Below are 26,504 nucleotides of genomic sequence, written 5' to 3' on the forward strand. Positions count from 1 at the left end.
GGAGAAGAGAAGGTTAAGGTGTGATATGATAGCCATGTTCAAATATATCAAAGGATGTCATATAGAGGAGGGAGAAAGGTTGTTTTCTGCTGCTCCAGAGAAGCGGACACGGGGCAATGGATTAAAACTACAAGAAAGAAGATTCCACCTAAACATTAGGAAGAACTTCCTGACAGTAAGAGCTGTTCGACAGTGGAATTTGCTACCAAGGAGTGTGGTGGAGTCTCCTTCTTTGGAGGTCTTTAAGCGGAGGCTTGACAGCCATCTGTCAGGAATGCTTTGATGGTGTCTCCTGCTTGGCAGGGGGTTGGACTGGATGGCCCTTGGGGTCTCTTCCAACTCTAGGATTCTAGGTCATCCAGCCTGTCCCTCTGTGGGGGGGGGATTTGGAAATCACAGAGAGGCTGTTCCAGGGATGGAGATCTCACCGTCCCCTTGTGGAACGGCCCTTGCTGATGTCCCCCCCCCCGCCCCGATATCTAGTCCCTCCCCCTGTAACTTAAGACCTCCTGTAGTTTTGTCAGCGGGAATCCCGGAAGCGGCCTTTTGTACCGTGTGTGATTGTCGGTTCAATCAAGTTCAGTGCTGTCCACACTGGTAGGCAGCAGCTGCCCTGGGTTCCAGGCAAGGAAATCTCTCCCATTGGATGGCATTGGACGTTCTGCATTCAGATCATGTGCTATTCCGTTGAGCTTTCCTCTACAGATAAAGTAAGATTAATAACAACAGTAATTAATGATACTAATAATTTATTATTTATACCCCGCCCATCTGGCTGGGTTTCCCCAGCCACTCTGGGCGGCTCCCAACAGAATATTAAAAACACGACAAAACATCAAACGTTAAAAACTTTCCTAAATGGGGCTGCCTTCAGATGTCTTCTAAAAATCAGATAGTTGTTTATTTCCTTGACATCTGACGAGAGGGCGGGCGCCACCACCGAGAAGGCCCTCCGCCTGGTTCCCTGTAACCTCACCTCTCGCAGGGAGGGAACCGCCAGAAGGCTCTCGGAGCTGGACCCCGGTGTCCGGGCTGAACGATGGGGGGTGGAATAGAGAATCAGGGATGCCTGGAGGGATCAAAAGATTGCAAGTACTCGGGGAGGTTTCTAGTCCTCGGGTTTGATTTGCAACCAAACCGCAAATCCTTTCCACATTTGCAGTAACCGAGACGATTGCCTTTAGCGTACGGAATAAGCGGCGCCTGACTTCTGAATTTTGGTTGGAGGGGTAGACTTGTTGCCATCAAACACGGAGGGAGCTTCTTGAAGATAAGAAAACAATGAAGTTGTGATAGAAAAGGTTTCTCGTTGTAGCCTTAACTTTCTCGCCTTGTGGAAGGGAGTTCCCTAGACCGACAACGTGAAGGCGTCGTTTCTCTCATCCGACACTCGGAGGGAGAAAAAGCTTTTCCTCTTTCCTCTCTTTTTCTGTGCCACGCAGGATTATATAAAACAAAATAAAAATTTCTTTCCAGTAGCGCCTTAGAGACCAACTGAGTCTGTTCTTGGTATGAGCTTTCGTGTGCATGCACACTTCTTCAGATACACTGAAACGGAAGTCACCAGACCCTTAAATATAGTGAGGGAGTGGGGAGGGGTATTACTCAGAAGGATGGTGAGAATGGGTGATCAGCTGATAGGTGTGGAAAACCTGTTGACCACTGTTAACGACTGCAATTGGTCTTACAGGGAAAGGCAAGGGGTGAGATGGCTAAAGATAGCTTTGTCATGTATAATGAGATAAGAATCCAATGTCTTTGTTCAGACCAGGTTTCTCCATGGTTTTAAGTTTGGTGATTAGTTGCAATTCAGCCACTTCTCCTTCCAGTCTATTTCTGAAATTCCTTTGTATTAAGACAGCTACTTTGAGATCTTGTGTAGAATGTCCTGGGAGACTGAAGTGTTCTCCTACTGGTTTCTCTGTCTTGTGATTCCTGGTGTCAGATTTATGTCCATTTATCCTTTGGCGCAGGGTTTGGCCTGTTTGTCCAATATATAGAGCTGAAGGGCACTGTTGGCATTTGATTGCATACACAATGTTGGAAGATGAGCAGTTAAATAGTCCTGAGATGGTGTGTTTGATGTTGTTGGGGCCAGTAATGGCGTTGTCCGGGTTTATGTGGCAGCAAAGTTGGCATCTGGGTTTATTGCAGGCTCTGGTACCAGTGTCCATGTTGAGTCCTGTTGTTCTAAGGATCTGGTGACTTCCGTTTCAGTGTATCTGAAGAAGCGTGCATGCACACGAAAGCTCATACCAAGAACAAACTTAGTTGGTCTCTAAGGTGCTACTGGAAAGAAATTTCTATCTTGTTTCGACTATGGCAGACCAACACGGCTACCCACCTGTAGCAGTATTATATAAACCTCTATCCTGTCGCCACTTGCTCACCTCTTTCTCGAAAGTCCCAAATGCTTCTAGCTTTCCTTGCAGGGGCGTCGCTCTCGGCGCAGCTCACCTTGCAGGGTTGTTGTGAGGTGAGCAATAAATACCTGCAACAACCGGCTGGTTGGGAACCTCATTGCCAGCATCTACGGACCAGCAGCAGCGCCGGTATCCATAGTTTCTGGGATGTTTCTGGGCCACGAATAGATGTATTGGCAAAGTGTCCAGTGCGCTAGAAGCACATTGCTATTGGATCGACCTCCTTCACCTTCTCGCGATTCCTGCCCTTTCCCCCTCCTCCCGAAGACAGTCAGCATTAAAGAGGGGAAACTGCTTGCGTCTGGGGTTTCTTTCTTGGTGTCGAGCGTGGGCAGAGAATTTCCAAAAATGCACGAATGTGCTCTGCAGCGGTTCCATACGGCGATCGAACCTGGAACCTTGGCATTATCAGTAAAAGTTAAAGGTAAAGGGACCCCTGACCGTTAGGTCCAGTCGCGGACGACTCTGGGGTTGCGGCGCTCATCTCGCTTTACTGGCCGAGGGAGCCGGCGTACAGCTTCCGGGTCATGTGGCCAGCATGACTAAGCCGCTTCTGGCGAACCAGAGCAGCGCACGGAAATGCCGTTTCCCTTCCCGCCGGAGCGGTGCCTATTTATCTACTTGCGCTTTGACATGCTTTCGAACTGCTAGGTGGGCAGGAGCAGGGACCGAGCAACGGGAGCTCACCCCGTCATTGCGGGGATTCGAACCGCCGACCTTCTGATCGGCAAACCCTAGGCTCTGTGGTTTAACCCACAGTGCCACCTGCATCCCATGCTCTAACTGACTGAGCTATTTTCCCTTCCTCCAAACATATCGGTAATAAAATTATTATTCACGTAGGTAGCTGTGTTTGGTTTGACACAGTCTATCTATATCTATATATAATGTCCAGTAGCACCTTAGAGACCAACTAAGTTTTTTCTTGGTATAAGCTTTCGTGTGTTTTTGAAGAAGTGTGCATGCTACTGGACAATTTATTTTATTTTTTATATATGTCAGAAATTATTATTATTATTATCATTATTATTATTATTAATTTTAAAGAAGAAGAGAAGGGTCTTCAGAGAGTGGTTTTCTGAAATGCCTCCCTCTTTCCGTTAAACTTTTTTTGTGGCCAGATTTCACAGGGTAGAGTTAAACTGCTCTGTGAGGCTCCCCTCGCCTATCTCTTAAGCAGAATCCTTCCCTCCCATTCCGCTTGCTCGCTCACCTGCCTCCCTGTTTGTTGTTGGCCACGCAGGAGTTGACGTGGCCCCCTACTGGCCAAAAAACTGAACTTCAGCGCGACGACAGACTTACGTTTCAATGGATATAGGAAGAAAGTATGGAGGCACTTCTTATCCAGAAAGTCCCGAGAATATTTGATTAAAATGAATGGGGAAAGCTAGATAGTTGCTCGTGTGTGTGTGTGTGTGTGTGTGTGTGTTAAATCAGTGGTGGATAGTGCGATAGGGCAAATGGGGACGTGCCCCGCCAACCTCAGTTGTGTTTTGTAGGTCGAAACCAGCACTTTGGATTGGGTCCGGAAACTAAGTGGTAGCCAGCTCAGTGGGGCCAGGATTGTTGTCACGCGCTCAGACTATTTTAGAGTTGGAAGAGACCTTGAAGGTAATCTAGTTCAACCCCCTGCAATACAGGGGTGTGCAGCTGTCCTGTACGGGGATCGAACCCGCAACCTTGGAGTTATCAGCACCAGGCTTTTGCCAAATGGCTGGCAAGCTACCTGGCTGCTGAATTCGGCACCAAATGCTGCTGGTGACATTACAACCAGGGCCTTTTTTCAGCCGGAACTCGCCAGAACTCAGTTCCGGCACCTCTCAGGTGGGCACCATTGCCATTTTAAGAGAACTAGGGAGGTGTTCATGGTGAGTCCTGGCACCTCCCAAAAAATAGCACTGGTGATAACATTGCTGGGGGAATTCGGCTCTAGAGAAATCCGCGGAGGAGGAAAACGCTATCGAAAGCCACTCTCCGCTCCGTCCCAGCGCTTTTGTCTTGCGGTTGCTGCAAATCGCAGGAGGCGGTTTGCTTCAGCCGAGGTTGTCCCCGAAGGAAGTCGGGGCAAGACGGGGACCTGAGCATGCAGGCCGAAAGAAATCGAAAGAGCCATCTTCCACATAGCTGTCAAGTTTCGGATTTGAAAATAAGGGATCAGCCGTCTCACCTATCCCGGGGACAGTCACATGTCAGTGGTGGGCGGAGCCAGAAGCAAAAGTGGGCGGAGCAGCAATGTAAACTCCAAGCAGGCTCGGGCTCGGAGCGGAGCATAGAGGAGGGCAGCCATGTGCTCCGCACAATGGAGCCCCATCGTCTTCTTGTCTGATCCCATCCAAACAGGACAGGAAGCAGCAGCTGCTCAAAGGCAGCCAGGCTCCGCCCGCCAGCTAACCCTATTGGCCGGCTGAGGGGCTCGGGGGCAACGGATAGGGGCTGATGCAGGGGGAGGAATACACCCCCCTGTAAGCACGGGAAACGGCTCCCACTTGCTTTGAGGGCTGAGGCTTTTCTCTCCCAAGTAGGCGAGGTCTTCCCACCCAGTCCCTGGCCAGCAGGGGAGGAGCCGCTTCCATTAAAAACGGGAAATTTAAGGGAAATAAAAAATAAGGGAGAGCAGCGGGAAACTGCTTGAAATAAGGGAGAATCCCGGGGAAAACGGGATACTTGACAGCACTGATCTTCCGCTGTCTTGAGATGGTCTAATCTCTTTAGCAGGTCTGGGTCCTTGTTTTTGAAAGGGAGAAAGAGAGAGAGAGAGAGAGACAAAGAGAGAGAGATCTGACCTCATGGCTATAGATAGCCAACGTGTAGAAAGAGATTTGCAGAAGTCCAGCTCCCCCACACACACACCCCGCCCCCTCTCCCCCGGATGCTTGTAGGATGGAGTCACTGGACTGTGAGTGACGGCACAGGGGTGGGTGGCGTCAAAACCCCGGAATGGGAGGCCGTAGACAAAAAGGAGAGGAATGGATCCGAGGGTAACTCGTTTTCCCCCCCACGGCCGCTTGGATGGAAGGGTTTGGAGGCAGCCGTGCAAAACGATGGACACAAGAGTTGTCTGCTTGGGGTGGGGGTGAGGCGGGGGAACGAAGCCAGGCTTTCGCCGAAAACGCCCCCTGGCTGGTCGCCTGGGGCCGAGCCTCGTGCGCCCCAGGCGAGCAGCACCGGGTTGCAAGCATGTTTAAGTGGCTGAGTTGTGTGAACGACCAGCCTCTCTCGGATAACTTGAGAAGACGCTGGTGGATCAGGGCAATGGGTCCATCTTGCTCGGCATCGTGATCTCATGGGCGCCGGCCACGTGACACCCAAAGGGAGGCCCCAGAGCAGGACCCGAGTTCTGGTGTCGCTGCCTCCGACTTATACGCAGTTGATCTCTGCTCTCTGCAACTGAAGGCCTTCTGCAGAGATCTTATTAATAGGTCCATTCCATACAACACAGGAATCCAGCTTTTAGTGCCTGCCTTTTGCAAGCTTTTCGAGGGCTTTCCCGGGTTTATTCATCATTTTAGGGACACAGGTCTAGACCACCGAGCTTCTTGGGCTTGCCGATCGGAAGGTCGGTGGTTCGAATCCCCGCAACGACGGGGTGAGCTCCCGTTGCTCGGTCCCTGCTCCTGCCCACCTAGCAGTTCGAAAGCAAGTCAAAGTGCAAGTAGATAAATAGGTCCCGCTCCGGCGGGAAGGTAAACGGCGTTACCGTGCGCTCTGGTTTCCTTCACGGTGTCCCGTTCCGCCAGAAGCGGTTTAGTCCTGCTGGCCGCATGACCCGGAAAGCTGTCTGCGGACAAACGCCGGCTCCCTCGGCCTGAAAGCGAAATGAGTGCCGCAACCCCAGAGTCGCCTTTGACTGGACTTGAACGTCCAGGGGTCCTTTACAAATTTTTTTACCTATTGTGATGTTTTATTGTATTTTTAATATTTTGTTGGGAGCCGCCCAGAGTGGCTGGGGAAACCCAGCCAGATGGGCAGGGTATAGATAATAAATTATTATTATTATTATTAATTATTATAAGAGTATTTAGAAAGCACAATGAGGTGATTCGGAAGTCAAAATTATTATTATTATTATTATTATTATTATTATTATTTATTACAGTGTTACCTCCGGCTGCGAACGGGATTCGTTCTGGAGGCCTGTTCGCATCATGAAAAGACCATAACCTGAAGCGCCATCTTTGCGCATGCGCGATTCGGCGCTTCTGCCATGCGCAAAGCGCGATTTAGTGATTTGGTACATGGGCGCGTGCCGAAACCCGGAAGTAACCCATTCCGGTATTTCCGGGTTCAGCACGTTCGTATCCCATGGGGAACGCAACCCACAGCGAACGCAGCCCGAGGTATCACTGTATTATTATTATTATTATTATTATTATTATTATTACTTCTACTGTTCAAGGCATTCCAGTTGTGCCACACTGGTTGAAATCCACTGCTTTAGGGCACCTCGGCGAGGACAAGACGCCGGATAGCTCCGCTAGTAGAGCACGAGACTCTTAAATCTCAGGGTCGTGGGTTCAAGTCCCACGTTGGGGGAAAAGGTCCCCGCATTGCACGGGGTTGGGCTGGATGACCTTTGGGGTCCCTTCCACCTGTATGATTCTATGGTTCTATAAGTAGCGGAGCCATTGGCTCTTCCTAGGTTCTTTCCCCCAAATGCAAGAGCCCCAATGTGCATTTCACCCCGAGTTTCTCCTCCTTTCCCTGCTCTGTTTCTCTCTCCTTCCTCTCTCCCCCCCACCCCGCCAATTTCCTTAGCTCCTTTTCATGTCGTGGGGGCGGGCGGACGTGCACTTTTCAACTCCCGGAGACCTTGGGGGGGGGGTCTGGCGATCCCGTAGTGCCATGCCAGCCAACCTCCTGCGTACATCGCTTCCTTGGCAGAAAAGGACAGCATGCTATTTTTAAATCGGAGAGAGAAAGAGAGAGAGGCGTTACTCTCCTCCTAGCCTGGGGTGTTTTTTTCTTTTTTTGGAAACCGCCTCCTTGGGGGGTCCCACCTGGAGGGGGGCGATTGGGTGACAGATGGACTCTCCACAGGTGAGTAGGACCGTCGAGGGGGAAGGCCCGAGGGTGGGGTGATTTCGGTCAGGACACAGAGATCCATTATTATCCCCCACCACAACCCAGAACAAGGAAGTTGTGTTTCCTGATAGATTCCTCCCCCCTCTGCGATTTGCTGGCCTGGTCTTGTGCCTTTCATGAAAAGCCAACAATTTTTTTCCTCTGCAATCTCGAGTCTTCCGATATGTTCCCCTTCCCCCCCTTTGACTGCCCCCCACTCCTCCTCAACGCTAGGGAAAGTTCGCAAACTGCGTCTTCAGCACCGAATTCCCAATATTTTAAAATTCGCCTCATAGGCTTGACTTCGGCACCTGTCCCTAGCAGCGCGACTTCTTCTGAGAAGGGCTGCTTATTGAGCATGTGCAGAGTGACTATTCCTTTCTGCCGAGTCACGAAGACGGTTCCAGCACAGTGATATCTGATCCTGGCTGGCTGTGTGTGCCATCTGTCATGCGTCTGTGTGTGGCTGGGTCTGGGAGATACTCGGTTTTGGGTTTTAAACAGGAAGACAGTGGCATCTTGGTTCTCAAACTTAATCCGTTCCGGAAGTCCGTTCCGAAACCAAAGCGTTCCAAAACCAAGGCAGCGGCGCTTTCCCATAGAAAAGCAATGCAAAGCGGATTAATCCATTCCAGACTTTTGAAAAACAACCCCTACAACATGACCCAAAAAGCTGTCTGTGGACAAACGCCGGCTCCCTCGGCCCGAAAGCGAGATGAGCGCCACAACCCCATAGTCGCCTTTGACTGGACTTAACTGTCCGGGGGTCCTTTACCTTTTAAATACCCGGCAATTGTTGTTGTTGTTCAGTCGTTCAGTCGTGTCCGACTCTTCGTGACCCCAGGGACCAGAGCACGCCAGGCACACCTATCCTTCACTGCCTCCCGCAGTTTGGCCAAACTCATGTTAGTAGCTTCGAGAACACTGTCCCACCATCTCATCCTCTGTCGTCCCCTTCTCCTTGCGCCCTCCACCTTTCCCAGCATCAGGGTCTTTTCCGGGGGTCCTCTCTTCTCATGAGGTGGCCAAAGTCTTGGAGGCTCAGCTTCAGGATCTGTCCTTCCAGGGAGCACTCAGGGCTGATTTCCTTCAGAATGGATCAGTTTGATCTTCTTGCAGTCCATGGCACTCTCAAGAGTCTCCTCCAGCACCAGAATTCAAAAGCATCAATTCTTCGGCCATCAGCCTTCTTGATGGTCTCACCCGGCAATAGAAGCTGTGAAATATTGCTGGGGGCGGGCGGGCGGGTGTGGTTTAGCAGAACAGAAGAGGAAAGCAAATCTTTTCAACCACCGGTGATGTCTACGTCTCGTTCAGAAAGTATAGTTTTAAAAATCCACCCGGACGGAAATTTTACCCCTGGAAAGGAGGACGTGTCCCGGAAAAAGAGGACACATGGCAACCCTAGGCTGGGATTCAGAGTCATTCAGAGGCCTGCCAACTGTGTAGCAAGATGTGGGGGGCCAACTCCAGCCAATGTCATGGTCCCTGACTTTTGGCATGCTGGTTTCTGAGCGTCGGAGGGGTGTGTGGTTTTTTTGGGGGGAGGCGGGTTTCCCAGCTTGGGTAAGGCTGCTGCCCACCCCCCAAGCCGTCGCAGGGGCAGCTCGACGTTCCGGATTGCCCCCGGGCATCCGTCCCGGGTCTCTCGAAAGCGGATTAGCTCGAGGCGGCATCTTTCTGGCGATGCTAATCTGGCGGGAGGGAAAGTTGTTGGAGTGGCTGATCGGATTTCAAGCCTTGTCCTGGTTCATTGCTGATCCCCCCCCCCCCGGTCCGTCGCTTAATCCCTGGGCTGCACCCAGATTGGCACAGACCGGAGAGAGCTTTTAAAAGCTTTCCACTGTCCCGGGAGGTGGTAAGGTAAAGGCAAAGGGATCCCTGACCGTTAGGTCCAGTCGTGTCCGACTCTGGGGTTGCGGCGCTCATCTCGCTTTACTGGCCGAGGGATCCGGCGTACAGCTTCCGGGTTGTGTGGCCAGCAGGACTAAGCCCCTTCTGGTGAACCATGACTAACCCATACAGGCCTGGGTGTGTTATAGTTGTGGAGGAGTGGGCCTTTTCTGTGGTGGCACCCCATATTTGGAAGACCCGCCTCCATAAAGAGGCTCCACAGCTGTTGACCAAGGGAGCCGGCGTACAGCTTCCGGGTCATGTGGCCAGCAGGACAAAGCCGCTTCTGGCGAACCAGAGCAGCGCACGGAAACGCCGTTTACCTTCCTGCCAGAGCGGTACCTATTTATCTACTTGCGCTTTGACGTGCTTTCGAACTGCTAGGTGGGCAGGAGCTGGGACCGAGCAACAGGAGCTCACCCCCGTCATTGCGGGGATTCGAACCGCCGACCTTCTGATCGGCAAGCCCTAGGCTCGGTGGTTTAACCCACAGCTCCACCCATGTCGTTTTTTGCGGCGTTCTTGTTTAGGTTACTTATTCGAAACAAAATAGAAAATTCTTTCCAGTAGCACCTTAGAGACCAACTGAGTTTGTTCTTGGTATGAGCTTTCGTGTGCACGCACACTTCTTCAGATACACTGAAACAGAAGTCACCAGATCCTTAAATATAGTGAGGGAGTGGGGAGGGGTATTACTCAGAAGGGTGGTGGGAATACCCCTCCCCACTCCTTCACTATATTTAAGGATCTGGTGACTTCTGTTTCAGTGTACAGTATCTGAAAAAGTGTGCATGCACACGAAAGCTCATACCAAGAACAAACTCAGTTGGTCTCGAAGGCGCTACTGGAAAGAATTTTCTATTTTGTTTCGACTATGTCAGACCAACACGGCTACCCACCTGTAACAGGTTACTTATTGTTACTCCCCTTATCTGGGCGCCTTTCTTGGGCTAGGAACGCAAGGCCACTGGGTTCGCCGAAGCTCGAAGGGGGCGCAGAACAGAGCCCAGGGTGATTTGACCGTGCATGGCGGTTCGGTGGCGGTGTGTGTGTGTGTGTGTGGACCTTAGAGTGTCGGATGCCTGGGACCTCCGTCCGGGGATTATCCAAGACTGAGCACAGATGTCCACGTCGGCTAATGAATTACTCACAGCGGAGACCTCACCTGGCTTGACCTCCGCTTAGACTGCGGCCCCGGCGAGGGAGAGCTGTCCTCTCGTGACCTTGCCGCCGGGAGCTTTGGCTTTTGTTGCACGGCATCGCAGCCTCTTATCTTCCCCAAACCAAACCCCCCCTCCCAACCTTGAGCGAAGGTGGGGGGGGGGCCGAGCAAGCAGGAAACACGCAAATCCAAAAAACGGGCACGTCGGCGGAAGGACGGGCAACGTCTTGCGCAAATTTGTAATCTTATCGTCGTTGTTCTTTTTAGTTTACTGCCCTAAAAGCGCCAGGGCGCAGCTTCGTTTTGAAAACGGAAACACATAGAACATACAGGAAAACCTTCTCTAAGACGCTACATCTTCTCAAGAATCAAAGAAATAGAAACCATATATATTTTATACACTTCTCTCGGGTGCTTCCGAATCTTGCCTCCTCCTCACGTCCTCCGTCCTCACGGCCCTCCCATAAGCTCACAAGGTACTGTGGTTAAGCGTGCCTAAAACAGCATATATTAAAGGAAACTATGTACCAAAACGCAGGAATTGCTTTGCAAAAAATGCGGCTGTCGGGCAAAATTGCCGATAAACCTGCACTAAGACGCTGATGTATTTCCCCCGGGGAACTTTTTTAAAATAAATAAATAAGTTTGCAAACTGAAACGCGGGAGGCGGAATTTAAGGTGGGGGAAACAAAACAAGCCACTGCAATTGACAGCTTTTGCCGCTCCGTAACTGCTAGGGGGCCGGGAGGCCAGGAAAGCTGCAAAGGGCAAGGCGAAGACACCGAGGAAGGGTTGAGGGATAGACATTCCCAATTAGCAGGGCAGCTGCTTGGCTTCATATTACCTGCCCTGGGAAAAGACAGCCTGGCAGCCCCCCTTTAAGTGAGGAAAAGACGTTTCCGTGGCGGGGACACGCTTAACCCTTTCCCAGAATTCCTTGCTCCATTTCTTCCAAATGCCTCCCCTCCCCTCCCCCCCCCCACGGCCCGGCATGTGCGGTTTTTCCTGATTGGGAATTAATTCATCATTGAGAAATCCGAGGCCTCGGCGGTGTGTGTGTGTGTGTGTGTGAATGTGGCCCTCCGCGCCTTTCCGACCGGCCCTCGGGAGTCTCCTACGCCCACCACACTCCTTGTCAGCTCTGCTTCACATTTCTGGCTGGGATGCCTCCTCTGATCATAGAATCATGGAATTCTAAAGCTGGAAGGGACCTCGGGGGGTCATCCAGTCCAACCCCCTGCAATGCAGGACCCATGCCGCTCTCGAACCTGCAACCGTGGCGTTTATCAGAACCACACTCCAACCAGCAGAGCTACCCGGGCCCATGAACTCTCGCCGCCTTGGTGTGGGGATAGAAAAAAGCATGTCCGTGCGTATTTGTGCAGAAACTAGCTTACTGCGCATGGGCGAAATTTGCATCTGTTTCCGCGCCCACTTACGCCTTCTGGACCCGCCCACCAAGGCCATGTGGCCCTCGGAAGTTTTTGCAGGAGGGACTTCGGCCCCCGGGCTGATTAAACTTCCCCGGCCTGGTTTGAGAGAGAGCAGGAAAAGGGAAATTATATTTGTGTTTGTGTGTGTGTGTGTGAGAGAGAGATGGAATCTGTAGTTACAGCGGCACCTTGGTTCTCGAACGGCTTGCCTCCTGAGCAAATCGGTTCCCGAACGCCGCGAACCCGGAAGTGAGTGTTCCGGATCGCGAATGTTTTTTGGAAGCCGAATGTCCACCGCAGCTTCCGATTGGCTGCAGGGGCTTCCGAATGGTTTTGGGAGTTGAGCGGGCTCCCGGAACGGATTAAGTTTGAGAACTGAGGTACCACTGCATTTATGTGCAATTCTGCAAATCCTGGGAGTTCCGGCTATTTGGAATCCTTCCTCTCTCTCTCTCTCTCTCTCTCTCTCTCGCCGGTGCCTCGGAGCAGATCGCTCCGTTTCCACCCGCCCTGCCAAGGGAAAGGAGAACGTTAGCCGATTTGAGACTCCTTCGGGTAGTGATAAAGCGGGATATCAAATCGAAACTCTTCTTCTTTTTCTTCTTCTCCTCCTCCGTCGCGGCAGGTTTGGAGAGCCGCAGGCCGTGGCTTATGAGTGGAAACTGGGGCTCCGTCGGCCTCCCAGATCTGCCGCCTGAAGCCGCAGGCTCAGGGTGGGGCACGGAGGATGGAGGGGGGGGAAGGAGAGAGAAACGACATTTCCAGTCAAACCGCGCGGAGCCAAATTTTCTTGGCACGGCAGCCCGGGCGGGTCGGTTTGGCAGCTTGGTTCCTGACCAAATGCTCAATTACTCTTAAGGGGAAGCAGATTTCAAATTGTAGCTGGAAGCTCTTCTGAAGCGGCTGCTTGTTTTGTATCCTGCCTCCTCCTCCTTCCCACGAGCTCAAGGTCCCTCCCGCTACCCGTTTTCTCCCCACAACGGCCCTGCGGGGTAGGCCCCGGCGGAGAGGAGCTGGCAGCTGCTTTTTTTAAAGTCCCGGCCTGCAGCTGATGAGCAGGAAAACTGGCCTCCTGTTTTCATACGGTCGCTGTGACCTGTCTAACTTGTAGAGCCGGTCTCTTGTAAATAGCGTTTCGCCAGCTGAGAAGACGAGGATAAAATTTCCTTAGCTATAAGCTGTGAGTGTGGGAGGGGTATTCCGGATCCTGTCCCCCCCCCCAACGCTCCATTGTCTGTTGTTCCACTCATCCCTCTTTCAACAAAGCAAGGGCATAACCGCAATGAAACATACAGATCTGCTGTTGCTAAGAATTTGGTTCAGATTCTGTGTCCAGACTAAAACAGGAGTACGCAGTCCTACATGGGACATACCAGGAGAGGCGGTCCCTTAAGTACGAGGGTCCTAAGCCGCATAGGGCTTTAAAGGTCAAAACCAGCACCTTAAACCTGACCCTGTACTCCACCGGGAGCCAGTGCAGCTGGTAAAGCACTGGATGAATGTGGTCCCGCGGCAAAGACCCGGTAAGGAGCCTCGCCGCAGCATTCTGCACCCGCTGGAGTTTCTGGGTCAGCTTTAGGGGCAGCCCCGCGTAGAGCGAGTTACAATGATCAAGTCTGGAGGTGGCCGTCGCATGGATCACTGTGGCCAGATCAGGGCGAGAGAGGTAGGGGGCCAACTGCTTAACACGGCGGAGATGGGAAAATGCCACCTTTGCTGTGGCTGCAACCTGCGCCTGCATGGAAAGAGAGGCATCAAAGGTTACACCCAAACTCTTGACAGAAGGCGCTGGCACTAATTGCACCCCTGCAAGAGATGGGAGTTGGCCTCCCGACCTCATGTCGCCCCGACCCAGCCAGAGGACCCCTGTCTTCGAAGGGTTTAACTTCAACCGGCTCCCACGCATCCATGCAGCCACAGCCTCCAAGCACCTGGCCAGTGTGTCTGGGACCGAGTCAGGGCGGCCGTCCATCAAGAGATAAAGCTCTTGAGAGAACGGGTGGGGGAATGCCTCTTGACTGTTTCTCTCTCTCTCTCTTTTCCAGGATGAGTTCCACCCCTTTATTGAGGCACTACTCCCCCACGTCCGGGCTTTCGCCTACACCTGGTTCAACCTCCAGGCCCGCAAGCGCAAGTACTTCAAGAAGCACGAGAAGCGCATGACGAAGGACGAGGAGCGGGCCGTCAAGGATGAGCTCCTGAACGAGAAGCCGGAGGTGAAGCAGAAGTGGGCGTCCCGCTTGCTGGCCAAGCTGCGGAAGGACATCCGACCGGAGTACCGGGAAGACTTCGTCCTCTCCATCACGGGGAAGAAGCCCTCCTGCTGCGTCCTCTCCAACCCCGACCAGAAGGGCAAAATGCGGAGGATCGACTGCCTCCGGCAGGCCGACAAAGTCTGGCGGCTGGACCTAGTGATGGTCATCCTATTCAAGGGGATCCCCTTGGAGAGCACCGACGGGGAGCGGCTGGTCAAGGCCGCCCAGTGCACACACCCCATCCTCTGCGTCCAGCCTCACCACATCAGCGTCTCCGTCAAGGAACTCGACCTCTACCTGGCGTATTTCATCCGAGAGAGAGGTAGGCAGCCCTCGCCGGCGGGAAAGTCTTGTTTCGAGCGCTGGTATCCACGGGTCTTCTCGGCCTTCTTTTGGCACAAACGGAGGAGCGGTGGTCCTTAGCTGGGAGTTAAGGGAGGGCGCTTCGTGGTGGCGCACTTAAGGGAGGGGCATTGTTGTGGTTGTGAATTAAGGGAGGGCATTTTGTGGTTGTGAATTAAGGGAGGGCATTTCACAGTTGTGAATTAAGGGAGGGCATTTCACAGTTGTGAATTAAGGGAGGGCATTTCGTGGTTGTGAATTAAAGGAGGGCAATTTGTGGTTGTGAATTAAAGGAGGGCATTTCACAGTTGTGAATTAAGGGAGGGCAATTTGTGGTTGTGAATTAAGGGAGGGCAATTCGTGGTTGTGAATTAAAGGAGGGCAATTCGTGGTTGTGAATTAAGGGAGGGCAATTCGTGGTTGTGAATTAAGGGAGGGCATTTAACGGTTGTGAATTAAGGGAGGGCATTACGTGGTTGTGAATCAAAGGAGGGCATTTCCTGGTTGTGAATTAAGGGAGGGCATTTTGTGGTTGTGAATTAAAGGAGGGCATTTCACAGTTGTGAATTAAGGGAGGGCATTTCGTGGTTGTGAATTAAGGGAGGGCAATTCGTGGTTGTGAATTAAAGGAGGGCATTTCGTGGTTGTGAATTAAGGGAGAGCATTTCGTGGTTGTGAATTAAGGGAGGGCATTTCGTGGTTGTGAATCAAAGGAGGGCATTTCGTAGTTGTGGTCAAGGGATCTCCTCTTGCAGCCATGAATTTTGTAGTCATTTTCTCACCGTGAATCACAGGACGGCATTCCTTAGTTGCGAATTAAAGGATAGGTTTTAGTCATAAACGAAGGAACAGCATCCCTTGGTCACAAATGAAGGGACAGATGGATCTGTCTGTTTTGGTTTCTCTTGGGATCTTGTGGTCCCGCCTGTCTCAGCATTGAGTTTGTCCCATTTCCGCATCAGCTTGCAGTACCAATATAGAAATTCTGCGTGGAATTTTGCATGGTTTTTTGCAGGCGTTTCTCCTGGTACAGCAGGATCGTACCTTAGACATTTTACTTGTGCCAGTTCACCTCTTTGACCATAAAGCTTTTCTGGTGGGTGGGAGCCTGGCTGCAGGGCACATTTTGAGGGATAGCACCGTCTCGGTTGACCCCTTCATTTGGGAAAAGTGCAATCTGGGGTCGCGTTGCCTTTTAAATGTGGGCCAAATAATGGTGTACCCTGAAGTTGCTATATTTCAAAAAGTAAAATTCCTGACAACGCCCAAATCATTGAGCTTTTCAACCGTCAAAATTGTTGCTTTTTTGGGGGGGGGAACCTCCCCTCAAAATAGTGGTTTTAAGCTTACATCTGGCTTTCCCCAGACATTTTGCAAAATTCCACCCTGACGTCATTTTTACACCCAAAAACCAGGACGTGCCAGGAATTTTCCTGACCTATGGCAATCCTAAAAGGTAAAGGGACCCCTGACCATTGGGTCCAGTCGCGGACGACTCTGGGGTTGCGGCGCTCATCTCGCTTTACTGGCCGAGGGAGCCGGAGTCCAGCTTCCGGGTCATGTGGCCAGCAGGACTAAGCCGCTTCTGGCGAACCAGAGCAGCGCATGGAAACGCTGTTTACCTTCCCGACGGAGTGGTACCTATTTATCTACTTGCGCTTTGACGTGCTTTTGAACTGCTAGTTTGGCAGGAGCAGGGACCGAGCAACGGGAGCTCACCCTGTCATTGCGGGGATTCGAACCGCCAACCAAGCCCTAGGCTCTGCGGTTTAGACCACAGCGCCACCCGCGTCCCTATGGCAAGCCTAGTGCACCCCTAATCTAGCCATGCTAACAAAAATTGCCCCTCCTTGTATAAAGGCAGTATATCTGTGAATAGAACAGGGGAACTTCTTCCTGACTCGACACCAGGAAGAACTTTCTGGCAGTCAGAGCTGTTTGACCGTGGACTCTCCTTCCTTCGAGGTTTTTTTAAGCAGAGGTCGGATGGCCCCCTGTCAGGGATGCTTCGGCTGAGATTCCTGCATTGCAAGGGGGTTGGACTGGATGACCGCTGGGGGTCCCTTGCAACTCTGACAATTCTGTGGTTCTGAGCGAAGCTGGGCCGAGAAACAACCCATTGTGCAGTTCCCTTTTCCAGATTACGAAGATGCCTCTCGACGCAAGCGTCACTTCCCATCTCTCGCTCTTTCTCCTGGAAACTTTTAACCAAAAAACTTAACGTTTAACCAAAACAAAACAAAACAAAACAAGAGGGGGATAAAGTGAAGGGCAATTGCTGCACAGCATGCAAGAAATGTCCCCCCCCCCGCTCCCTCACCTTGTTGCATCCTGACCCCGACCCCAGCCTGTCTGGGTCTCTCTCGGCAGCCTTGAAATCACCTAATCTAATTGCTACCAAACCCCAGGCAGTAAAATCACAGCTGATAGGGCCTCCTGTCACTTTCACTCTCTGGAGAAAGCAGGCCCCCCCTCCTTTTCCCTTTTAAGGTAGATTCTTCCCCGTTTAAGGCAGAACGGGGATTCATTCTCAGGCTGCGAGACTGAGTGCCGGGCAAATGCAAAGAGTGTGTGTCGTCCCCCCCCCCCCCGGCAGCCTCGAATGTCTTTGTTTCTGTTGCTTAACAGGGGTTGCGAGTCTCCGGCGGGCAAACCCTGGTTGTTGAGTTAATTCGGTAAGGGGGGGTCCCCACGTTTCTGCTGGGGAGGCGGGTGGTTCGAGTTGCAAAAGTCCGGGGAGCCAGAAATGCGAGATTTCTAGCTTTGTACCGCAGCTCAGTCAGTAGAGTGTTGGACTCTCCATCTCAGGGTCGTGGGTTCGAGTCCCACATTGGCCGAAAGATTCCTCCATTGTAGGGGGTAATAATAATAATAATAATAATAATAATAATAATAATAATAATAATAATAATAATAATAATAATATACCTTAATTCTTGGAAGGAAAGCAATGACAAACCTAGACAGCACCCCACTTACCATTTCCCCCCTCTTACCCCCCTAATTGTTTAAACCGACTCATAAACCAATAACTTATATACATTGACCACTAATAACGAACCAGCATCTTCAAAAGCAGAGACATCACCTTACCGACAAAGGTCCGTATAGTTAAAGCAATGGTTTTCCCAGTAGTGATGTATGGAAGTGAGAGCTGGACCATAAAGAAGGCTGATCGCCGAAGAATTGATGCTTTTGAATTCTGGTGCTGGAGGAGATCTGGAGAGTCCCATGGACTGCAAGAAGATCAAACTTATCCATCATTAAAGAAATCAGCCCTGAGTGCTCACTGGAAGGACAGATCCTGAAGCTGAGGCTCCAAGACTTTGGCCACCTCATGAGAAGAGAAGACTCCCTGGAAAAGACCCTGATGTTGGGAAAGATGGAGGGCACAAGGAGAAGGGGACGACAGAGGACGAGGTGGTGGGACAGTGTTCTCGAAGCGACTGGCATGAGTTTGGCCAAACTGCAGGAGGCAGTGGGAGACAGGAGGGCCTGGCGTGCTCTGGTCCATGGGGTCACGAAGAGTCGGACACGACTAAACAACAACAACAACAAATTTTATTTACACCCTCCCCTCCCTGGCCGGGACTAGGTTGGACTAGATGATCCTCATTGTCCCTTCTCTCCTCCTTGGGTTTTCCCTAAGCCCCAAACGCTGCGACCTTTCGAGCCCCAGACTCCTAATCTCAGGGTCGTGGGTTCGAGCCCCGCGCTGGGCGATAGGTTCCTGCATTGCACGGGGTTGGACTGCATGACCGCTGTGGTCCCTTCCAAGTCTTCAGTTCTAGGAGTCTGTGAGTTGGCTACACACACACACACACACACACGAGGCACAATCAGAGTTTGAGGACAAATTTCCAGCCAGGCAGGAAGTCTCAATGAAGGCGCCAGGCCAGATATGCAAGGGGTGTGGCTTGGGACAGTGGGTGTGGCCAGCCGGGCTTGCCGGGGGCCGAGCAGGGAGACCCTGGGGCCACACCTGGCCCTCGGACGCCTGGTTTAGCTGATTGGTTGGTATCCCACCGTTCGTTCAAGGAGCTCTATGCTTCCTCTACACTACAACCCTGCGAGGTAGGTTGATCTGAGAGAGATTGGCAATGTTGGAGGGTATGCTACGCCAGGTGTACCTGTTGCAACCCTGCATGAGTTGTACCTGCATCTGAGTGTGTGCATGCATTTAGGCAGGGGTCAGCAAACTTTTTCGGCAGGGGGCCGGTCTACCCTCCCTCAGACCTTGTGGGCGGGCCGGACTGTATTTTGAAAATGAATAAATCAACGAATTCCTATGCCCCACAAACAACCCAGAGGTGCATTTTAAATAAAAGCACACATTCTGCTCCTGTAAAAACACCAGGCAGGCCCCACAAATAACCCAGAGATGCATTTTAAAGAAAAGGACACATTTACTCATGTAAAAACACGCTGATTCCCAGACCGTCCGCAGGCCAGATTGGGCAGGCGATTGGGCCGCATCCGGCCCCCGGGTCTTAGTTTGCCTACCCATGGTGTACGCAGTGAGCTTCATGGCTGAGGTGGGATTTGAACCCAGGATCTCCAAGGACTTAACTCGGTACTTGTGGCTGGGGCAACCCAGCCGGATGGGCAGGGTACAAATAATAATAATAATAATAATAATAATAATAATAATAATAATAATAATAATAATAATTGATACTACAGTGAGCATTGGTCATAAGTAACCCTTATTAATAGGTTTTAACCACATATCCCATCGCTATGGTGTCCTTTTGCTAATAATCCATGCCTTTGATCCAATTCGCTCGAGTAGTAGATTGCTTTACTTGCGAGAAAATCTTTTTCCTTCAGAAACACTTCTTCAGAAAACACCTCCTGCTTCTTATAGCTATGATTCAGGCTAATCTGTGCTATGCATTGTGAAGCACGCTTTCCTCCCCTCGAGAATCCTGGGAGATGTAGTTTGATAAGGGCGCTGGGAATTGTAGTGTGGTTTGGAGGGGCGGACTACAAATCCCAGGATTCTTCGCAGGCGGCGGCGACGCATTGAATTTAAATGCGTCACGCATGTGCAACCTTCCTTTTTATTCAAAACCTATTTACTTTAATGAATTCAGCAAGGCTGATGAACTTTGCCCAAGGGATGGCAACTTTTCAAAGCCTGATAGTCATTGACATACCTCCAGCCGCCCACTAGGTAATCCCACCGCCCTCCTGCCCCGCTTGGGAGCGACTGCCGCAGTCCAAGAATTTGATCTGGATCTCTTGCCGGCTCCGCGGTCCTCCAGCTCAGTCAGCAGAGACTCTTGATCTCTGGAGGTCATGGGTTTGAGTCCCGCCTTGGGCAAAAGATTCCTGCATTGCAGATTCTAGGATTCTAATATGGATTGGGAACTGTGGCTATGCCCTCCCCCCTTTTGCCAGCATTGCATTTCACGGGCCCGACTTTGCAGCCTATAGCAATGCAGGATGTATGTTGGGGGGATTTTTTTTGGGGGGGGTGTTGGTTGGCAGGTAACGCATAGTTTTAAGATGCAGCTCCCGTTGTCTCTGGCATTATCAGTCTGGAGCAGTCGCAGCCGGTCTCTCTCGCTAGCCCTCCTTACGATATACGATAATGCACTCTCTCTCTCTCTCTTTCCCCCTTTCTCCTGCGTCAGCAAAAAACTTAAAATTAAAAAAAAACGAAGAAGATTCTCAGCCGATTTCTCTGCAATGGGCAACCCCAGAGCTACTTTCAGCCGGTTGGAAAGATCTTTTGCATCTCAAGTCTTTCCTGGGCTGGATTTTATTTTTAAAAAGGGGGTGGGGGTGGGGAAACAGAGGGTGTCTCTCCCCCCCCCCACTTTCCTCCACAAGGGCAGTCTGGTCAACCCCCTTTGCTATTTTACTTGTTTAAATCAGGGGTCAGCAACCTTTTTCGGCCGTGGGCCGGTCCACCGTCCCTCAAACCTTGTGGGGGGGTCACACTATATTTTTTTGGGGGGGGGGAATGAATGAATTCCTATGCCCCACAAATAACCCAGAGATGCATTTTAAATAAAAGGACACATTCTACTCATGTAAAAACACCAGGCAGGCCCCACAAATAACCCAGAGATGCATTTTAAATAAAAGCACACATTCTCCTCATGTAAAAACACCAGGCAGGCCCCACAAACAACCCAGAGGTGCATTTTAAATAAAAGCACACATTCTACTCATGTAAAAACACCAGGCAGGCCGCACAAATAACCCAGAGATGCATTTTAAATAAAAGCACACATTCTGCTCATGTAAAAACACGCTGATTCCCGGACCGTCCGCGGGCCGGATTGAGAAAGCGATTGGGCCGGATCTGGCCCCCAGGGCTTAGTTTGCCTACCCCTGGTTTATATTTTAGGGAAATATTTGAGGGGTAAGTACTGGTCGGTAAAAAGGAAAAAGAACCACATATTTAAAGGGGGTGTCTAAAAGAAGTTAGGACTGCACTTACACTGGCAAGGAGTTCCACAGGGCAGAGCCTCATACCGAGGCAGACTATAACAGGTTGGAGAGCTGGGCCCAAACCAACAAAATGAATAGGGACAAATGTCAGGTTCTGCACTTAGGAAGGAAGAACCAGGTGCACAAATATAGGATGGGGGGGGGACGACACCTGGCTTGCTAGCAGGACATGGGAAAAGGATCTGGGGGTCTCGGTGGACCACAATGTTGAACGTGAACCAACTGTGTGATGCAGCAGCAAAAAAACCGAATGCAATTCTGGCCTGATTGATTATTGTATTTTAATATATTGTTGGAAGCTGCGCAGAGTGGCTGGGGAAGCCCAGCCAGATGGGCAGGGTATAAATAATTCTGGGCTGCATCAATAGGAGTATAGCATCTAGATCAAGGGAGGTAATAGTACCACTGTATTCCGCTCTGGTCAGACCTCACCTGGAATACTGTGTCCAGTTCTGGGCACCACAGTTCAAGAAGGATACTGACAAGCTGGAACGTGTCCAGAGGGCGGCAACCAAAATGGTCCAAGGCCTGGAAACGATGCCTTATGAGGAACGGCTTAGGGAGCTGGGTATGTTTAGCCTGGAGAAGAGAAGGTTAAGGGGGGATATGATAGCCATGTTCAAATATATAAAAGGATGTCCTATAGAGGAGGGAGAAAGGTTGTTTTCTGCTGCTCCAGAGAAGCGGACACGGGGCAATGGATTCAAACTACAAGAAGATTCCACCTAAACATTAGGAAGAACTTCCTGACAGTAAGAGCTGTCCGGCAGTGGAATTTGCTGCCAAGGAGTGTGGTGGAGTCTCCTTCTTTGGAGGTCTTGAAGCGGAGGTTTGACAGTCACCTGTCAGGAATGCTTTGATGGTGTTTCCTGCTTGGCAGGGGGTTGGACTGGATGGCCCTTGGGGGTCTCTTCCAACTCTAGGATTCTAGGATTCTATGAAATTGTTGTTAGCCGCAGGAGGGGAGAAAGTGCTCTGGTCTTGCATGTGGGTTTCCGACAGCCACCTGGCCGGCCGCCGCGAGAGCAGGACGCGGGGCGGGGGACGTCCCGTCGCCCCGATCCTCCGGGCTCCTCCTTGCGGGTTTAATACCGTCACCGCTCTTAATCTGGCCGGAGAACGCGGCAAGTTCAACCGCGCACTTCTCTTCCTCCCCCCTCACTCTGCCGTTCAGTATTTTTCCCCCTTTGGATTTTGGATCTGCAACCGCAGTGGGGGGGGGGGGCGCGGGGAGGAGGGCCGGGGCTTGCGTGTGCATACGTGTGCCCGGAGTTCCTTCCGCACGCCTTTGCCGCCTCCAGGACTGGTGAGGTCGCGGCTGAAAGTCAAAAGCGTTGCAGCGTAATGGTAATCAATCTCTCGCCATCGATCAAATCATATTGCGCCTTTTGCTGAGTGCTCTGGCAAACAAGGAGAGGTTTTCCGTAGTGGGAGGTGGTTTATTTTTTTGCACAGGCATGGAGTGGAGGGCGCTTGTGTGTGTGAGGGGGTGTTTGGTGGGGGGGAAGTTTTTTGGAGAGAGAGAGAAAAAAATGCTATTTATGGAGATGCTGACTCGGCCGCAAGGAGCCGGACAAGAAGCTTTTGACCCCCCCCCACCCCTTGCAGGCAATCTTGAAAGGATCGTCCAGCAAAAAAAATGACTCCTGATTTCTGGGAGGTGCTGTCACTGTCTGAAGCTATGAGCCAAACAAGTCAGCCTCCTGGTTTTCTGGGTCAAACCATAAACAGAAGCCATCCTTCAGTAGCACGGGGAACCTCCATGTCTGTGGATGAAATGTGGTCCTCTAGCCCTCCCTACCTGGCCCCCAGAACTCCCCCAGGCCACACACCCTTACTGGTCTCGCTTCTCTGGAGAGGGGTGTGTCTAGGAGACAGCCCTGCTGCACAAAGTTAAAATTCGCACCCACTGTTAGTAGCTCCGAGAACACTGTCCCACCATCTCGTCCTCTGTCATCCCCTTCTCCTTGCGCCCTCCATCTTTCCCAACACCAGGGTCTTTTCCAGGGAGTCTTCTCTTCTCATTAGGTCGCCAAAGTCTTGGAGCCTCAACTTCAGGATCTGTCCTTCTAGTGAGCACTCAGGGCTGATTTCTTTGAGAATGGATAGGTTTGATCTTCTTGCAGTCCATGGGACTCTCAAGAGTCTCCTCCAGCACCAGAATTCAAAAGCATCCATTCTTCGGCGATCGGCCTTCTTGATGGTCCAGCTCTCACTTCCATCCATCACTACTGGGAAAACCATAGCTTTAACTATACGGACCTTTGTCGGCAAGGTGATGTCTCTGCTTTTTAAGATGCTGTCTAGGTTTGCCATTGCTTTTCTCCCAAGAAGCAGGCATCTTCTAATTTCGTGACTGCTGTCCCCATCTGCAGTGATCATGGAGCCCAAGAAAGTAAAATCTCTCACTGCCTCCCTTTCTTCCCCTTCTATTTGCCAGGCGGTGATGGGACCAGTGGCCATGATCTTAGCCCCGAGGAAACTTGATTTCTCTGAGGTTTTTTTATATATTTTTTCTATAAGCCCAAACCGCAGTCTGCAATGTTGAGCTTATTACTAATGCATGGGGCCATGACCACAAGCTTGCAAAACATGAATGTGTGCGAGAGAGAGAGTTTAAGTGCATAGCACATAGCGCAAGGGAGAGGTGGTTAGGGGAGATCTGCTGCATTGCTCCTCCTTCCGTCATCCGCCGAGTCCTCTTTCAGCAGATGGGAATTCTCGAGATCAAATTGACTAGTAGCTGGAGTGGGGTGGGTTCCCGTGCTCGGGGCCGACCCAAAACATGAGGAGAACCACAGAACGATGCTCCTTCCGTGCCAGAACGATGCACAGTCCAGACTCTCCAAGTGTCCCTATTTTCCAGGGGCATCCCCGATTTGCAGAAGCCGTCTCAGAAACCAATGCTGCCTTCTATATGTCTTCTAAAAGTCAAAACAAAATTCCTTCCAGTAGCACCTTAGAAACCAACTAAGTTTGTTCTTTGTATGAGCTTTCGTGTGCATGCACACTTCTTCAAACAACTAAATGACTTTTAGAAACAGGTAGGTAGCCAACGCGGCTACCTACCTGCTTCTAAAAGCCATTTAGTTGTTTATCTTCTTGACATCTGAAGGGAGGGCGCCACCACCGAGAAGGCCCTCTGCCTGGTTGCCTGTAGCTTCACTCCTCGCAGGGAGGGAACCGCCAGAAGGCCCTCGGAGCTGGACCTCAGTGTCCGGGCTGGACGATGGGGGTGGAGATGCTCCTTCAGGGATACTGGGCCATTTAGGGCTTTCAAGGTCAGCACTGACACTTTGAATTGTGCTCGGAAACGTCCTGGGAGCCAATGTAGGTCTTTCAAGACTGGTGTTATATGGTCTCTGCGGCCGCTCCCAGTCACCAGTCTAGATGCCGCGTTCTGGATTAGTTGTCGTTTCTGGGTCACCTTCCAAGGTAGCCCCACTAAGAGCGCATGGCAGTAGTCCAAGCAGGAGATAACCAGAGCATGCACCACTCTGGCCAGACAGTGTGCAGGCAGGGAAGGACTCCTCCTGCGTACCAGATGGAACTGGGAGACAGCTGCCCTGGACACAGAATTGACCTGCCCCTCCATGGATAGAGGTGAGTCCAAAATGACTCACAGGCTGCGCACCTGTTCCTTCAGGGGCACAGTGACCCCATTCAGGACCAGGGAGTCCCCCACACCCACCCGCCCCTGTCCCCCCAAAACAGTGCTTCTGTCTTGTCAGGATTCAACCTCAATCTGTCAGCCGCCATCCATCCTCCAACCGCCTCCAGACACTCGCAGACTCAGATAATCGCGCTCACTTTCAGTGCGTGTGACGGGTCACGATTATGGGTGACCACACATGCCCATTCTTGGAATGAATCCGTGGCACGACGACAGAACATTCCTGCTGGAGAGATGGAGACTGTCTGGCCTCCAGTTCTCCCAGTGGCCAACCAGTTGCCCCAAGAGACATTTTTTTTCGTTGCGATTGCAGGGACTAGGGATGGCAGACGCTCCCCCCCCCAAAAAATAAATCTCAGCAACTTTTGTGTCTAGATTTTCACTTCTTTTTCTTTCTTAAATAACTTTTTATTGGGTCTCACAAACAAGAATAGCGTTATACAAATAAGCATACCTAGTTTTCTCATGTCATTTGTATGTCGCGAAAACAGCATAGTAATATCTACAATGTATGGTTCGTTGTTTAGTCGTTTAGTCATGTCCACCTCTTGGTGACCTCATGGACCAAAGCACGCCAGGCCCTCCTTTCTTTCACTGCCTCCCGCAGTTTGGCCAAACTCATGTTGGCAGCTTCGAGAACACTGTCCCACTGTCCAAACATCTCGTCCTCTGTCATCCCCTTCTCCTTGCGCCCTCCATCTTTCCCAACATCAGGGTCTTTTCTAAGGAGTCTTCTCTTCTCATGAGGTGGCCAAAGTCTTGGAGCCTCAGCTTCAGGATCTGTCCTTCCAGTGAGCACTCAGGGCTGAATTCCTTCAGAATGGATAGGTTTGATCTTCTTGCAATCCATGGGACTCTCAAGAGTCTCCTCCAGCACCAGAATTCAATAGCATCCATTTTCCAGCGATCAGCCTTCTTTATGGTCCAGCTCTCACTTCCATGCATCACTACCGGGAAAACCATTTTTGTTGTTCAGTCGTTCAGTCGTGTCTGACTCTTTGTGACCCCATGGACCAGAGCACGCCAGGCACGCCTATCCTTCACTGCCTCTCGCAGTTTGGCCAAACTCATGTTAGTAGCTTCAAGAACACTGTCCAACCATCTCATCCTCTGTCGTCCCCTTCTCCTTGTGCCCTCCATCTTTCCCAACATCAGGGTCTTTTCCAGGGAGTCTTCTCTTCTCATGAGGTGGCCAAAGTCTTGGAGCCTCAGCTTCAGGATCTGTCCTTCTAGTGAGCACTCGGGGCTGATTTCTTTGAGAATGGATAGGTTTGATCTTCTTGCAGTCCATGGGACTCTCAAGAGTCTCCTCCAGCACCATAATTCAAAAGCATCCATTCTTCGGCGATCAGCCTTCTTTCTGGTCCAGCTCTCACTTCCATACATCACTACCGGGAAAACCATAGCTTTAAATATACGGACATTTGTCGGCAAGGTGACGTCTCTGCTTTTGAAGACGCTGGTTCGTTATTAGTGGTCAATGCATATAAGTTATTGGTCCTCGAGTCAGTTTAAATAATTAGCGGGGTAAGAGGGGGGGAAATGGTAAGTGGGGTGGGGTCGTTATGCTTCTGTTCTTCTACTTAGCGTGTGGCGTATGTGTGAAGTTTTGCGCCACTGGTTTTCACTTTCCGAAATATCACCATTTGAACGCTGCCTTTCCACGGTGAAAACAAATCTCAAGGCAGCTTATTGGCGACCCTAGACCGGACGAGCCTTCGGGGAGTTTTAGAGTTCAAGGCCGCTCTGCCGCAGGGAACATACAGATACTGGGGGTCCCCTGCTAGATCAGGCCAA

General features: G+C 51.2%; 1 protein-coding gene across 4 annotated transcripts in view; it reads left to right on the forward strand.

Annotated features, from left to right (window-relative positions):
• Positions 1–26,504, forward strand: part of NFIC (nuclear factor I C) — an 89,225-nt gene that overhangs the window by 18,998 nt on the left and 43,723 nt on the right. For 3 of the 4 annotated variants that reach the window (XM_033136769.1, XM_033136768.1, XM_033136766.1), the window contains exon 2: positions 14,018–14,549. In XM_033136769.1, coding sequence (XP_032992660.1) covers positions 14,018–14,549 — 532 coding nt within the window. Of the gene's footprint in view, positions 1–7,413; positions 7,461–14,017; positions 14,550–26,504 lie in introns of those variants that run through there. The other variant, XM_033136767.1, reaches the window with a different exon arrangement.

Source organism: Lacerta agilis, chromosome 18 (assembly GCF_009819535.1).
Source record: "Lacerta agilis isolate rLacAgi1 chromosome 18, rLacAgi1.pri, whole genome shotgun sequence".
Lineage (NCBI taxonomy): Eukaryota > Metazoa > Chordata > Lepidosauria > Squamata > Lacertidae > Lacerta > Lacerta agilis.